This window comes from Neophocaena asiaeorientalis, unplaced genomic scaffold, assembly GCF_003031525.2.
Source record: "Neophocaena asiaeorientalis asiaeorientalis breed wild unplaced genomic scaffold, Neophocaena_asiaeorientalis_V1.1 scaffold308, whole genome shotgun sequence".
Lineage (NCBI taxonomy): Eukaryota > Metazoa > Chordata > Mammalia > Artiodactyla > Phocoenidae > Neophocaena > Neophocaena asiaeorientalis.
The window spans coordinates 818,389-835,568 of NW_020172768.1; the positions used below are offsets into that span (position 1 = coordinate 818,389).

The 17,180-nt window shown below is 46.5% G+C and overlaps 1 protein-coding gene across 2 annotated transcripts in view; it reads left to right on the forward strand.

Annotated features, from left to right (window-relative positions):
* The first annotated feature begins 180 nt into the window (after window positions 1-180).
* Window positions 181-17,180, forward strand: part of GRAMD1B (GRAM domain containing 1B) — a 170,933-nt gene continuing 153,933 nt past the window's right edge. The window contains exon 1 of one of the 2 annotated variants that reach the window (XM_024740716.1): window positions 181-536. In XM_024740716.1, the coding sequence (XP_024596484.1) occupies window positions 181-536 (356 nt within the window). The remainder of the gene's footprint in view (window positions 537-17,180) is intronic. The other variant, XR_003002656.1, reaches the window with a different exon arrangement.

The window sequence follows — 17,180 nt, forward strand, 5'->3', positions numbered from 1 at the left end:
CAGCCGGCGAGGGAGCGCCGCCGAAGGAAAAGCAGCGGGCGCCCGAGGGGAGCCCCGGAGGGCGGCCGGGCGGCCGACTTAGACTCCGGGGAGGTCGCGCCGCGAGCCCCCGCGCTCCCCCCCTCCCGCGCGGCGCTCCGGGAGACGAACTTGCTCCGCTCGCGGCTCGAGCTGCACATGATGGAGAGCCTGCAGCCGCCCGCCCTGCAGGTGCCCGAGCCGCCGGGCGCGCCCGAGGGCAGCCGGGTCTGGTCCAGCTCGTCGACCCCCACGCTCCGCCGCCGGCGCTTCAAGATGCGCCGCACCAAGAATGTGCAGGAGCCGAGCCTGGAGGCCGGGCTGAGCCGGGACCTGCCCGGCGTCTTGGCCCCGGGCAAGGAGTTTCTGCAGCTGCCGTCCATCGAGATCACGCCCTCCAGCGACGAGGACACCCCGTGGTCCAACTGCTCTACGCCCAGCGCTTCCCCGCGCCGCAAACGCTTCCTCCTCCGCAAGTGGCTGCGGGTGAGTGAGCGGAAGGAGTGCAGCGAAAGCAGGTACGTGCCTGTCCCGCCCCAGCCGTCTTCCCTTTTCCTCTCCGGCCTCCCCACAGCCGTCGGGGAGGTGGGGTGGGGGGGGCCCAGGGCACCCCGGGGAACTTCGCCGAGGATTGCCGGAGCCCTTCGCCAGGGTGGACGGCTTCCCCACGTGTCACCCATCTCCCCAGTCCGGGCCGGGGGGCCGGTGACTTTCCATTACACGGCTACTCGGGGCTTCATGCTCCGTTCCATCCCATTGGATCCTCACAGCAACATGAATAGTAACAGCCATAGCAGCTGATGTTTATTGAGCCTTTATCATTCTCGGTCAGTATGATGGGCACATCACAGTCCATCTCCACATGTAATCCCCACGAAACCTCTTTGAGGTCGGTACTCCCTGTCAGTCCCATTGTACAGACAGGGATCGTAGAAGGCGAGAGAGGTTAAGTGGCTCCTCCACTCAGACTTCAGTTTCTAAGCTCCATTTCAATGTTTATTATTTTATTGTTGGCCACCCCAGGTTGCCTTTCCTGGCCCCCATGTGTAGAGGAGGTGGCGGAGTATTCACACTGAGTGAGTCACATTTCTTAGACATCTAAGCCTGGTCCGCACCATGATGGTTTGTGCCAGCTACTTTTTGTCTGGACAAGCGTGGCATCTGAGTAGTCGGGGAGTTTGCTTTCCCTGCGCAGAGGACTGGTGTAGAAGACCATAGGGCAGCTCCACACAGCCTTGGCCAGGGGTTGTGTTTGAGCCAAGCCCATTGCCTGGTGGAGGAGGTGGGCAGTCCTCAGTGGCGCACTGATGTCTTGGACCCTCCGCATTTACCTTCAGGCTCTAGGGCCCTGTCTCCAAACAGTGGTCTGTGCCTTTGCGTGGGGCAGGCAAGTGATTGGCCACCTTCCCCGGGACTCCTCTTCCTAGTCTGTTCAATTCCATGCATTTCAGTTCAACAGGTATTTATTGGATGTTCTTGTGAGTTCAGTCTGGTACCAGCTAATGGTGCTATGGCCAGGAGGCAGGGTAGAGCTGGGTAGAGTGTGGGGATGTGGAAGTTGAGAAGGAGGATGGGAAGAGACTTGGATAAGAAATCACGGCATGTGAGTTTCCCTGGTATTGAGGAGATGGAATCTTTGGAAGACACATACTATGTGTGCCATGTGGTACTGACTGTAAGGCAAAGAGAGGAAGAAGACTTCTGGAAGGAAGAGGCTCAAACCACAACATGTACACATAGGTAGTAGAAAACAGGAAGAATATAATGTCAGGGGCATGAGATCAGGAAAGGGGAACAGTACAGATGAAGGCATAAGAACAGGGTGAGATGTGTCGTTGAGGGGACGCTGAGGAATTGGGCTGGGTTACGCAGATGGTGAGTGTTTTACGCCTGCCAGGCTTCCTTTCTCTTTTTTGGTGGTAATGACTGGATGTGGTTATCCCTGCAGGCGCAGATGTAAAGCTTTGTTCTGGGGCTTTTTGGGAACCTGAGGATAGCAGTTCTTTCTGTACTCTTACTTCATCCTGTCACCTTTTCCAGAGAGTAGAGGGAAATGGGGCAAGCTTGGTGGGAGCTAATCTTGAACTGAAATAGTTCATCCGGGTTTGTCAGCTTTCCCTCCAAATGTGAGAAACCCTAAAAGAGGCCCTATTTTGCTCCTGAGATTCTGCCATGTACACTGAGGACAGAATATGGGGAAGATTCTTACGCTGGTAGCCGGGGAAGGGATAGGGGAGGGTTTGGTTAGATTTAGGGAAGTCTATCTTGGTTTCCAGAGTCTGTCTAAAGGTGCAGTGGAGGGACTTCCCTGGCCGTCCAGTGGTTAGGACTGCGCTTTCACTGCCAAGGGCACGGGTTCGATTCCTGGTCCGGGAACTAAGATCTCTGTAAGCCGTGTGGCCAAAAAAAAGGTTTAGTGGAATCTTCATTTTTGTTGGAGCAGGAAACATACTTTTAAATCAGGAAGGGTTTTCACCTTCTAGGAGTAGTTTAAAAACTGGCAGTTGGGGAATTCCCTGGCGGTCCAGTGGTTAGGACTCCGCACTCTCACTGCCAAGGCCCAGGTTTGATCCCTTATCGGGTAACTAAAATCCCACAGGCCTCATGGCACAGCACACCCCCAGGTGGCAGCTGTTTTCAATGGCGGCTTGCTGGATTAGAAGAATATATGCATATATGTTTAAAAAGACAACCTCTGGATTTAGACCCAAGTTGGTCTGACACAGCTCTCTACTCTTAACCACTGTTAAACGGCCTCCTGTTGGACTCTATCTCGATTGTGGCCAAAACAAAAACCCATCTCTTTTAGGCCTTGGAAATAGAAGGCTTCTTGGAAAGAAAAGAAGCGGTCAAGTGAAGGTGTGCTTGTAAATGGCCAAGACGATTCCCTGAGGAGGAATTGACATTTAGAGGCAATAGGGCACGAAGAGAATTGGAACTCAAGTCAGGAGACGTGGGTTTAAATGTTAAGTTCTGTCATTTCTTCGCTGTGGAACCTTGGCCACCTCCCTTCACCTCTGTTTCATCTTCTCCATCTGTGGATGAATGGGAGGTCTCAAGTGATAGACGTGGAACTGTTTTGTAAACGTCCTCTTGCTGTGCAAGGGGGAAGGATTATTGGCATCATTCTGTGAGTGGCTCACATGGAGTGGATGTGTGCTTGAGAGTATAGGTTACATACTCACGTGTCCTGGAGCAGCACCTGGGACTCCTCACACGTTACACGATTTGGATATGATGCTTGGAAAGTGACCCAGCTCAGGCTTGGATTAGGGGGATGAGCACACCAGGCCCAGCGCAGCGTCCTTCCTCTTCACTGTCCCCACCCCAAGTCTACCTCTCCGCAACAGAGAAAAGCCCCTTTGAGGCCTGCGATGCAATTCTGTCTGATGTGGTAGAAGGCACGGGGTCAAGAGGGCCTCAGCTTGTGGATTTTAACTGCACAAAGATGAAGATATAAAGAGAATCAGGAGACCCCTTTCTTTTCCTTAATCCTGGGAAGAAAGAAGTAGAGAAAATGGTGAAGTTAGTGAAGACCTTGGGGGCCAGTACTCTGAGTCCAATTTTCTCTGTTTCATCCTTGGATCTTCACTGTCTAGCACTGTACTTGGCCTTTCGTCACGATCAATAGATGTTTATTGATGGGTAAATTAATAACGATTGAGTGAATGATTCCTTTTTCTTTCCTCTTTGGAGTGAAATTATCCTTATTCATGAATCAGGGAAAATTTCCTGGAGGACAGGAGTCCAGAACTGAGTTTTTTGACGTGTGACAGCTTTATTGAGATATAATTTACATGCCATGCACTTCAGTCAGTTTTAAAGTACATAATTCAATGGTTTTTAGTATATTCACAAATATGTGTAACTATCACCACAGCCGATTTTACAACATTTTCATGACCTCGAAAAGAAACCTATACCCTTTATATATTACCCTCAATCCCCCTCTACTCCTTGCCCCCAGCCCTAGGCAATCACGAATCTACTTTCTGTGGAGACCTGAGTTTTGAAGGGGAACCAGAAGCCTCTTGGTGAAGGCAGTTTGGGTGTGTTGGCTTGAAGATGGGGATGGATGACCAAGTGTGGTCTTGATGAGGGATGTGGAAAAATGAGGCTGGTGAGGTGATGGGCCGACAGACTATGATTTATGCTGAAGGGTTTGAATTTCAATTAGTCAGTCAGTCAACAAAGGTGTATTGAGATCCTGTGGACTTTGTCTGCAAAGAGGATTCAACTCAATGGGGAGCCATTGTAGGTTCCGGAACCCAGGAGAGACATGCTGAGAATGGTATTGGAGGCAACGAATTCTTGCTGTTCTGTGTGAACCAGGTGCGAGGTAGAGGCCTGAGCCTTGCACTGTTCTTGCAGCACTTACTGTCACAGCTGGGAATTGTCATCTTAGCCACTGTCTAACATAAGGTGGCACCGTTTTTTGCTGGCCGCGTTGCCCTCTGAGCTCCACGGGTAACGTAGTCTGAAGTTGATGGGGCAGCCTTTTAGAATTAGCACCTGCATGTCTGCCCAAATCCCTTGGCCATAACTGGTTGTGATGATTGTTCAAAACCCAAATTGAGGATTAGAGTCCCTCTCTCACCTGCTGGATTATGGCAAGAGGTCAGAATAGGCAGAGACACAACTTTTGTGTCTCTGTGATGGCATCCTGACATCATTCTCGGGAGGGGGAAAGGAGAGCTGACAAGGGGCAAGGGTGTAGGTGTGGCTGCCTGACGGCAGGCTGCCTTTATGGGGGGGCACAGAAGCGTTTCTCTGCTCTGTCTCCCCAGGCCGCCCTCCTTATTATTACCTCTTGCACCACTTTCCCATGGCAGTTCTGTCCCCTCTTCTGTGTGACACATCTACCCTGTCATGACTTCTGCTCGGCTGCACACCTGACCTCAGGTGGCACCTCTCACTGATTCTGCCGGCCTGGTGAGCCTGGTTATCTATCTGGTGCCAGTCTAGCTGGCACGTGGGTTTGCACATAATGATTATTCATCATTGGTATGTTTATCGTAAGTCTTCATCCCCTTCCTCTGACCTTCGGAGGGAGTCTTGCTTTCGGTTTCAGCTCAGTTTCCAGGGAGGAGGCTGATGTGTGCTACATCCATCAGCTCCGTGTGGACCCTGACATCTAGGAGAAGCACAGAGAGTGTGGGAGGGAGGTAATTCATGTCTTTCTTCACACAAAGCATCAAACAGGAGATCTGTGATTTGTCAGCAGATTAAATAAATTATTGGTGCTGGATAAGGTTAAACTAGGAAAAACCTCTCTCCCAGACCCTTATTTCCTTGAGGGCGGGGACTGCATCTTACTTTCTGCTAAGCGCCTTAAATACACATTTAATCCTCACAACAAACCCCCAGGTGGGTTTTACAGCTGAGGAACCTGAAGTTCAGAGATTCATTTGCTCCTGGTCGCACAGAAGCAAGGGTGAGATCTGAATCACATTCTTTTGATTCCAGAGCCCGGGCTCTTTACAGCTACACTGAACCATCTCCCCAGGGCCTGGGAATAGTTGGCCCTTGCGTGTTTGAGATCACATCCACGTGGAAGGGGAGGTTCTGAAGGAGGTTGGGAGGATGGGAAGGCCACTGCGGATGTCTGTAGATGTCAGAGGTCAGAGGTCAGCACGGGGATGTGTGAGGGTGGTGCTACATGGCGTAGGTGAACTGCTCCGTGAGAAGCAGCCGACCTTGGGCTGTAGATGTGGTTTCCACATTCAAACAGTCTGTGGAAACTGAGAAGGTAGATCTAAGCCCTGTGGGCTGATTCACACTGGCCAGTTTCCTCCATGGCAGTTGGTATTTTGAGAGTTTCCGTGGTGGTTATGCACTCAGGAAGTGCCAGTTCCGTGTCAGGGGAGAGACTGGGATTTTCATGGGGCAGGTTAACAGGTGATAACCCTGCCCCGCTCGGTTAGTTTCTCCCAGCTACCGTCTATAGGCCAGTTGCTATGCTGGCCACTGATAAGTGCTTCTAGGGGAACTCCGGAGTTTTCCTTAGGGCGCTTGAATGGCTGAGCTGCCGGTGGGGCATTTCCTCCTTGACCCCAATGGGTGAGCCGCTGGGCCCTGAAGCAGGCGTTCAGATACAGAGCCAAGCTGGCCTGAGAGCCTAGGAGTGCTGGCCTGGTTGCTGTGTGTACAAGAGCTTTACAAAGTCTGCAGGCTTTTCCTGGAGGCTTTGCTCTCTTGGGATTCTTTCCTCCATTGCCCATATCAGTGCAGTGACTCGCTAAGGGGCAGTTGTACCTATTGTGAAGGGAGATGCTTTTCAACACCTTTCAGGGCGGAGGGAGGTCTATGAGCTCTTGTCCTGTGACTTTGGAGCCTAAGGAACTTTCCTTTTCTAGGAGGAGATGGTGAGGCTTCCTTCAGGGATGCATAACAGAAAATCAAATGCGGAAGGGAGGCAGGATGGAGATGCTTCAATCTGGGGCACAGAGATGTCAGGCCAGGCCTGCACCTGCCAGCCTCCACGCCACTGCGGGCAGCCAGGTGCCACCTCCTGAAGATAGCCCTGGTGTCAGATATTCTTCCCTGTTTTCAGACCATGTGTCTGGGTCATCTCATCAAAATCATCACTAGGAAGATGTGGCTGTTCCTTAGCTAAGACCAGTGGTAAAGAGGAGACAGAGGAGGACACCCATGGCTTTTTCATTTGAGGCCCTGATATATCTTTTGCGTCAGATGCTGTGAAGCCCTTTCTTCTGCATCCTTTGTACGTATTCTAACTGGCTCTGGTTGTTCCACCCTGATTTTGTGGATAGGATAAGATAAAGAAAACGGGTGATTAGGCACGTCTCAGTGGCAGATCTGGGTTACACTCTGGAGCTCAGGCCTCTGACCTAAAGTCTGGGCTAATTTCTATCTGTCATGTCTCTGGAGCTTCTTCCAGCCTGGTGCCTCCTACCTCCATGGTCTGACCACAGAGGTTTTTTGGTCTTGCTGCTTCTGGTTCCAGAGTTTAGTCAGGAAATGAGGGGGCTGAGTGAGGGGACTGAAAAAAATAATCCACAACCCACTTGGTTTTTCCACTTTCTTTTGCAACTATGCAAAAAGAATTTGCCTTGGGGCCCCTTTTGGGCAGGGGTGAGTGTGGTAACCCACGTATTATTTGCTCCAGCAATTAGGAAAATACAGAAAGATGATGGACGGTTAGTTTAGCAATACAGTTTTTTCTTTTTCTTTTTTTTTTTGAAGCAGCTGCATAGCACAGGGAGATCAGCTCGGTGCTTTGATGGCACCTAGAAGGGTGGGATGAGGAGGGTGGGAGGGAGACGCAAGAGGGAGGGGATATGGGGCTATATGTAGCAATACTTTTTTGAGTCTCTCCAAGGGTTTTCCAGCTTGTTGTCTTTTTTTTTTTTTTTTTTTTTACTCAGTTTACTGTTTTTATTTATGTATGTATTTATTTATTGGCCGTGTTGGGTCTTCGTTGCTGCGTGCAGGCTTTCTCTAGTTGCCGCGAGCAGAGGCTACTCTTTGTTGCGGTGTGTGGGCTTCTCATTGCGGTGGCTTCTCTTGTTGTGGAGCTCGGGCTTCAGTAGTTGCAGCATGCGGGCTCAGTAGTTGTGGCTCAAGGGCTTAGTTGCTCTGCAGCACGTGGGATCTTCTTGGTGGACCAGGGATTGAATCTGTGGCCCCTGCATTGGCAGGTGGATTCTTAACCCCTGCGCCACCAGGGAAGTCCCCCCAGCTTGTCTTAAAAGAAATTTTTACATGATAAAAGTCAATGAATATTGTATGTGTGATCAAATAACTAGTTAATGTAAAACTTTTGGACAGTAGGGAAAAGGAAAAGAGCTCATCATTTTACTATGCTAACCCAAACATTAGTAGCATGCTTGGTGCATTATCCCCCGGTATTTTTTTCTCATTTAGAGGTTTTTTTTGGCCATGCCATGTGGCTTGTGAGATCTTAGTTCCCTGACCAGGGATCAAACCCTTGCCCCCTGCCGTGGAAGCGTGGAGTCCTAACCACTGGACTGCCAGGGAATTCCCCAGAGTTTCTTTCTAATTGAGACTTTCCTTTTTCATCTGCTCTTCTGCACCTTGTACCTGTGTAAAGTAAGGGAGAACATAAATCGAAAGGTTAAGGACAGGTAAGTCTGTGAAATAAGGAAAATAAAAGGATTTCTGAAGCACTGTTTCTGGAGGAACCATCAGAATGAGACATTTCTCCAAAGGGGGGGGAATATGAGCCCTCTCATCAAAGAAGATGCCTCTTAGCCTCGTTCTCCTGTTCTCTGTAACCCAAGCTTGGCGTGAGTGCCAGTCTGACCCCTCAAAGCAGCCTGCCTTGACCCGGCAAGTATTTGTTTCCCAGCTGGGTCATTACACTGGGAAGCTCTTCCTGACCTTTCTGTATTCTTGGGATTGGATGGAATGGCAGTAATAAAGGTTACTCTGAACAGGGTGGAGCTTCTTCAGAGAACAGTTTGCCCTTAGCTTGGGTGATACCATGTCTTTTCTCTGTCTATGATGAAACACATCTTCTCGACATGTGAAGATCTCATAAAAAAAAAAAAAAAAAAAAAAGGCCCCAGGAAAGAGATCGCACCACCTCTCCTCTCTTGGTTACTTCTTAATATGTTTTCGAGACCTACTATTGAGAAAGTTCTGCTGATGATCTAACTGAAATCCCCCATGGTATAATGCAAACTCATTCTCTCTTGTTTTGTCCTCAGTGAAGATGAGAGACTATCAGGTCATTATCCTTTGAGAATATTCCTTCAGAGACTTATTGTTAGTAATTTGGGCTGTTGCTTCCAGATTGTAAGAGAAGCCTTGATTTGGGCTTCTCCAGTTACTTGGTGCTCACTGATTCTCCGGTGGAGGCTGTGGAACCCTGCAGACACAGTGGAGGAATTGGCAACCACACACGTTAGAAGACAGAGCCAGTCTCAGAGGTGAGCAGAGTAGGAAGTGGCCCGCCCGTTCAGAAAGTTCTTAGGGACACTGGACAATTCCTCTGAATTGCCTTCTCCATGCTTGGACTCCTTCCCAAAATGCCTCTATTAGTTGACACACCTTTTGTTTAGCAGCCAGAGAGATTAGGCTGAAAATGTAGATAACTCAGGAGAAGTAATTCTCAAGTTCAACAAACATTTTTGGGGCACTTACAGAGAATCAGGTGCTGTCCTAGGTGCTTGGGGCACAAAGATGGATACAAGTGGCCCTTCCTTGAGGAGCTCACGGCCTGTGGGGGAGACTAGGGTGCAAAAGATAATTTCAGTAGAATATGGAATTTGGACTAAAACATTAAAAAAACATTAAAAAAAAAAAAAGGTCTGAGGAAAAGATCTGCTGGGAGGGAGATGGGAGGAGGGTCCTGGGACCTAGATTTCACCCCCGAATAGCCTTACTTTTCTCGCACTAAGGTACCCCTTAGTACCTACAGTTCTGGTCTGCATCTCGCTCAGAGAATCTAGTCTTCATGGTAGATGAGATTTGTGTGGTCATTTCACCTTTGAGCAAACTGAGAAGTCCAAGGTCAGTGGACAAAGCTGGTGAGTGGCAGAGATGGCTCTAGAATACTGATCTCCTGCAACCTAACTATGGTATTCTGCCCACCCCATGTCCCTAGGAGCCTGTCTTGGCCCAGGATGGAGCCATATCTTCATCAGCAAACCCATGGATCAGACAGGCCTCATCCATTGTTAGGGGCAGGGTGATGGTTGTCCTAGGACGACTGCCTTTGTACCACTCCAGGGGGCTGTCTGAGGCAGCATCGGAGGTAGAGGCTCTGGTTCTGTTATTTATTTTTTGCTGTGTGGTCCTGGGCAGGTTACTCAGTCTTTCTGGGCCTCAGTGTCTTTCTCCTTGGTAAGATGGAGAGTATACGTTTCTTCTTCATCTTGTAAGACAGAATTCAGTAGATGTGTCTAAAGAATTGTGCTCACGTTATCATTAGTTAATAAAACTGAGATTTCTTTGGTGGTCTATGAGGCTTCTGAGTCTGCTACTCTGGTTACTATAAGCTGAACAGTGGTTTGTTGTTTCTTTGATGAGATGTCACTTTTCTGATATATTGATACGTGGTGAAAATGAGTTTCTAATTTGTGGGCTGCTCTTGGCTGTCTGTCTCTTCAGTGTTGGTCTGCTTAAGGTTCTGAATCCAGGCTTATTTCTCCTTCTCTGTCTCCCCTCCCTCTCCCTCACCCCACCCCCTTTCCTTCTCCTAAATCTACATACTATCCTTGGACTGTTTTATTCACTCTCTTGAATTTAATTATTCCTGCGTGGTGATGATTCTCACACTTACATCTCAGACCTCATCTCTGAACTCTTCACCTTTCCCTCCAAACCAGTTCCTGTCATTCTGTTCCTTGAGGTGAGGGTTGGTACCCTTCAGTTTTGCAAAGTTTCCTTCCTTTGGAGGAAGTCTGTCTTCTCATCTCCACCACCATCTCGGCTCCCTGGGCCACCACCATCTCTCACATATGTTATTCAAGCGTCCTCCTAACTCACACATGTTATTCAAGTGTCCTCCTAACTGGTCTCCCTGATACCGCTCACCCTGCAGCCAGAGTTACCGTTCAGTGCCTTGGATGGATGCTTCCTTTTTTTTTTTTTTTTTTTTTAGAAGCCCTTGGATGCTTCCTTTTATTTCTAGGTCTTCACAGACATTGTTCCCTTGTGTGGAATTCCTCTCTTGTAACACTGACCCCCTTGACCACCCTGCCCTTCTTCTCCTTTGGATCTTACCCTAGTTATTGTCCCTCTAGCAAGTATTTCCTGACTCACGTATTTATTACATCTGTGTTCTTAAGTTGTGACTACTTGATCACATTGTATCTTTCACTGGATCAGAAGCTGTGAGGGCAGAGTTAATTGTGTTCAGTGTTTGTTTTATTCAGTGCTTGCTAAGCTCTTTGCATGGAATGTAGTAAACATATACTTAGGGAGTGAATAAATAATCAAATGGATGAAGGACTCTAAGGAAATTTGATTTTCACGGAATTCTATTGGAAGTCATTTTACAAAGCAGGAAGTCCTCTTGAAGTTGAATAATTATGCCCTCGTGGGCCATTTATGTAAATCTGGATTACTATGTATCGTTTGTCTGTTTTAAGTCTTTTGGTTTCTTTCATGGTTTTTCCCTTGTACTGTGTCTTCCCTCAGACTGCAAGTGCCCAGACACCAGACGTGGCTGCTCTTCTAAGGGTGTTCTCTATTTGGGGAGACAGCTTTGGCATCACCAGGTGAAGAGTGGTTGACCTCTCCCAAAACGAGGCTCCAGAGAGCGAGAGCACGTTGGGGGCAGTATTTTGGCTTGTAGTCAACCTGGGGCCCAGGTACAGTCTACAAATCGTGGTTAGCCTTTTCCCACCAAAGACCTGTGGCAGCTTTGAAGGCTATTTTTATTTTTGGAGCTGTGGTTGCCGTGGTAACACAGTACATTTTCCCTAGTCTTCTGATTCCAGGTCAGGACAACAGTTGTTCCTCTTGCAGGAGAGAAGGATTTTGTGATAGATGCACCCTTCCTTCTACCCTTTTTCCCTCCTACTTAATCCAACCAATATTTACTGAACGCAGATTACGTGCCAGGTACTGATCTAGACACCAGAACCAATAGTGAACAAAACAGTTTCTGCCCTAGAGAGCTTACATCCTAGAGAGGGGATAAAGACAGTAAACAAATGAACAATGCAACGTTGATCCCTACTTATTTAAAAACAAGTTACTTGAGCACATCACTGAAAGGGAATTCGTGTGTTTTCTAAAATTGGGAAATCAGGAGTTGTAAAAGGAATGCCTTCCACGCTGCGCTGGAGAGAGATATGTTGGGCGTGGAGCTGGGGGCTGACTCCCCTCCCACCAACAGTAGGACTTCATTCAGTTCTGGAATGCAGATGCACCTGTTCCTCTGACCTCTCCCAAGACCTAGGGAGACATGGTATTAAGCTGGGCCTCTCTCTGCAGCTGTCAGGTGCCAGGGCGGTTGTTCTCCTGGTGTTTTGCTTCTTTCTTCCTCTTTGCTCCAGTGGAAGCCAAGAGCCAAAGGGCTGCCAATACAAATGGCCCTTCTTTATGTCGTGTAATGAGAGCCCTGAAGGCAGGTTGGGAATGCCATTAACTGGGGGACTATAGAGTATGGAGCCTTGAAGGGGGAGCCTGGGGGGAGGTGCAGAGGAGAGAGGGGATGCTGACACCTGCTGTTGGGAGATTCTGGTCAGAGCGGCAGAGAATGGTGCCCGCTTGGACACAAATGAACGCAGTGCTGGCGATAGCAGTGTGATAATCTCTCAATGTGGGGAGCATTTGATCCTTTTCTCCGTGATTTACAAGGCCCCGGGCTCCGGAAGCCGGCACAGAGTATAATTATTCTTTTGTATTTGCCCCAGCACTTACCACAGTGCCTGGCACACACCGAGCCTTCCAGTAACATGCTTCTGGCACGACGCTCCACCACTTCATTTGTTCCCGCATCCTAGGGGGTGGATGTAATGAGTATGTCCACTTCGATTTAAGGGAACTGAAACTCTGAAACACGCCCACATCCATACAACTGAGTAATGATGGAAAACTGACTCTAAAAGGTTGTGTCCTGTCACCTTTAATTTAGGCCTTTTTCTGTATTGTACAAACATGTATACATCTGGCATTATACCAAGGCTGATGTTTGTGTGCTGACGATGTGGGTCATTAAAATCCACAGGAAATGGTAAGTAAAGACCAAATATCAGAAGTGGCTGTTTCAGCGTGCCTCACCCTGTGAAAAGCTTTGATTGGATTTTACTTGCCCTCCATTCCCTTCCCATTTGGAGGGACACATGAAACCTTCAGGCTGTCACAGCGAGGCGGGTCCAAATCCTGCAAAATCTGACAGCTTGGTTGCTCTGTGCCCGCCACTGAGCTCTGACTGGCCTGTGCCCTTGAAGGGTTTAGTCTAGTGTGTTGATTATTCATCCACTCATTTGTTCAACAACAGATTTTAATTGAGCGTCTATTAGGCAGTCAATGCAAGTCATACACATAAGTGCAAAATTTGAAAATGTGGCCAGTGCTTCCACAGAGGGGACACCAGTAGCCGTTAACATTTGGTAGTCCTGGTGATTGGCCAGCATTTGTTGTGAAGGACATCCTCTCTGTAGAAGATCTTCCTGAGGAAGTGGGGTTGCATGGACATTTTGTTTTAGGAGAGCAGAAGCAATTTCCTCACAACATAGGGTCTAGCTCATTCATTTCACAGAATAGGCAAAGATGGCTCATGTTTAGTTGGCTGGAGAATCCCAGCTGTGAACATGGGGGTAACCAGGGCTTTTTCTGCTCCTTCCACTTTCTGCTGGACATAGAACCATTGAACGTTCCTTTGGTTTCTCCAGCAGAGGATGAGCAGGAAAAACAAAAATTCTGTTTCTCACAAACATCGTTGATGCAGTGATTCAGAATTTAGGTATTTTGGGCTTGTTAACTGCATTTTTCTCCCTCATAGCCACAGAGAATCTAGAGTTCTAGAGCCTCTACCCGCAGTTGCCTGCTAGATTAAGGCCCCTTTGCTTGACAGGTGCTATTTGCAAATAATTCACTTTCACTGTCTTAATCAGCTCGGTAGTATCCTCAGAAGGTTAATAAGAAATAGTTGGCACCGATAGCCTCATCCACCAGAGGGCAGACAACAGAAGCAAGAAGAACTACAATTCTGCAGCCTGTGGAACAAAAACCACATTCACAGAAAAATAGACAAAATAAAAAGACAGAGGACATTGTACCAGACGAAGGGACCATATAAATCCCCAGAAAAACAACTAAATGAAGTGGAGATAGGCAACCTTCCAGAAAAAGAATTCAGAATAATGATAGTGAAGATGATCAGGGACCTTGGGAAAAGAATGGAGGCAAAGATCGAGAAGATACAAGAAATGTTTAACAAAGACCTAGAAGAATTAAAGAACAAACACCTAGAAGAATTAAAGAACAAACAAACAGAGATGAACAATACAATAACTGAAATGAAACATACACTAGAAGGAATCAGTAGCAGAATAACTGAGGCAGAAGAACGGATAAGTGACCTGGAAGACAGAAGGGAGAAATTCACTGCTGCGGAACAGAATAAAGAAAAAAGAATGAAAAGAAATGAAGACAGCCTAAGAGACCTCTGGGACAACATTAAACGCAACAACATTCGCATTATAGGGGTCCCAGAAGGAGAAGAGAGAGAGAAAGGACCTGAGAAAATATTTGAAGAGATTATAGTCGAAAACTTCGCTAACATGGGAAAGGAAATAGCCACCCAAGTCCAGGAATCGCAGAGAGTCTCACGCAGGATAAACCCAAGGAGAAACACGCCAAGACACGTAGTAGTCAAATTGACAAAAATTAAAAGACAAAGAAAAATTATTGAAAGCAACAAGGGAAAAATGAAAATAACATACACGGGAACTCCCATAGGTTAACAGCTGATTTCTCAGCAGAAACTCTACAAGCCAGAAGGGAGTGCCACGATATATTTAAAGTGATGAAAGGGAAGAACCTACAACAAAGACTACTCTACCCAGCAAGGATCTCATTCAGATTCAATGGAGAAATCAAAAGCTTCACAGATAAGCAAAAGCTAAGAGAATTCAGCATCACAAAACGAGTTCTACAACAAATGCTAAAGGAGCTTCTCTAAGTGGGAAACACAAGAGAAGAAAAGGACCTACAAAAACAAACCCATAACAATTAAGAAAATGGTCACAGGAACATACATATCGATAATTACCTTAAACTTGAATGCATTAAATGCTCCAACCAAAAGACACAGGCTCACTAAATGGATACAAAAACAAGACCCATATATATGCTGTCTACAAGAGACCCACTTCAGACCTATGGACACATACAGACTGAAAGTGAGGGGATGGAAAAAGATATTCCATGCAAATGGAAATGAAAAGAAAGCTGGAGTAGCAGTACTCAGATAAAATAGACTTTAAAATAAAGAATGTCACAAGAGACAAGGAAGGACACTACATAATGATCAAGGGATCAATCCAAGAAGAAGATATAACAATTATAAATATATGTGCACCCAACATAGGAGCAGTTCAATACATAAGGCAACTGCTAACAGCTCTAAAAGAGGAAATTGATAGTAACACAATAGTGGGGGACTTTAGCATCTCACTTACACCAATGGACAGATCATCCAGACAGCAAATTAATAAGGACACACACGCTTTAATTGACACAACAGACCAGATAGATTTAATTGATATTTATAAGACATTCCATCCAAAAACAGCAGATTACACTTTCTTCTCAAGTGCACATGGAGCATTCTCCAGGATAGATCACATCTTGGGTCACAGATCAAGCCTCGATAAATTTAAGAAAATTGAAGTCATACTAAGCACCTTTTCCAACCACAATGCTATGAGATTAGAAATCAGTTACATGGAAAAAAACGTAAAAAACAAAAACACACGGAGCCTAAACAATATGTTACTAAATAACCACCAGGTCACTGAAGAAATCAAAGGGGAAATCAATAAATACCTAGAGACAAATTACAATGAAAACACGATGATCCAAAACTTACGGGATGCAGCAAAAGCAGTTCTAAGAGGGAAGTTTATAGCTATACAAGCCTACCTCAAGAAACAATAAAAATCTCAAATAAACAATCTAACCTTACACCTAAAGGAACTAGAGAAAGAAGAACAAACAAAACCCAAAGTTAGTAGAAGGAAAGAAATCATACAGATCAGAGCAGAAATAAATGAAATAGAAACAAAGAAAACAGTAGCAAAGATCAATAAAACTAAAAGCTGGTTCTTTGAGAAGATAAACAAAACTGATAAACCTTTAGCCAGACTCATCAAGAAAAAGAGGGAGAGAACTCAAATCAATAAAATTAGAAATGAAAAAGGAGAAGTTACAACGGACACCGCAGAAATACAAAGCATCATAAAAGACTACTACAAGCAACTCTATCCCAATAAAATGGACAACCTGGAAGAAGTGGACAAATTCTTAGAAAGGTATAACCTTCTAAGACTGAACCAGGAAGAAATAGAAAATATGAACAGACCAATCACAAGTAATGAAATTGAAACTGTGATTAAAAATCTTCCAACAAACAAAAGTCCAGGACCAGATGGCTTCCAGTTAAAAGGTAACTAATAAGAACCTGCTGTATAAAAAAATAAATAAAATTCAAAAAAAAAAAAGAGAGACGTGCTGTGGCCAATGATGAGCTGATATGGGAGTCCAAAGTCTCAGCACCTTTGCCTCAACCCGGGTGATACCAAAAAGACATCCTAGGTCAAAGCTCCCCATGGAACTGGCAAAAACAAACAAACAAACAAACCTGAAATAGTTGGCACCATGCAGGGAACTCCAAACCCCACTCATCCAGGTTAAGTGGATAGGTAATGGAGAATGACTGAATGAACGAACCTTTAAAAATAAATATATTGTGCATTTAATACATGTAAATATTACATATGTATGCGTGCATTTATACACATACGTATATGTACATATACATATATTTTTAAACCCTGGGTGTCCCATAGGGCAAGTGAGGTCCCATTGGGTATATATACGTATACATATATTTTTAAACCCTGGGTGTCCCATAGGGCAAGTGAGGTCCCATTGGCCGTGGGACGGTGACTCACATTTACCAGCAAGGAATTTTAATTTGCGTATTGAATACGATTCTTGTCTTGATGTCCGCAGTCGGGTTAGATCCATCCACGTCACAGAGACTTAGAGACTTGGCCTGCCCTGTTCTGGTTGCGGACAGGATAAGCCCACCTGTGGCTGAGCGATGAAGGGTCTGGAGGCACAGGTGGCGACTGATTGTGAATTAGAGCGTGATGGGGGCAGCTGAGGAAGAGAATGTTTCTACCTCTCCCAAGGCTGTTCCTCTGCGAAATACTGTCCATAACTTCCCAGGCCGACTCTGTTCCTCACTCTGTCTACGCAGATGACTTCCCAGGGGCTGCCTTTGAATTTTATTCCAGTAGCAATTTCCAGCCTGCTTCCATGGGGTAAAATTCCAGCCTGGAGCAAGTTTTCTTCCCTCGGGCTGCTTTGCATTGTCAGTTTCCTCCCACATAAATGGAGGATCCTGATAATCCCCACCTTGTAGGTTGGTTTGAAGATGAACTAAGAAAGGCAAGGCATCTCTCATCTGTGCACAGTACGTGCTCACTTTT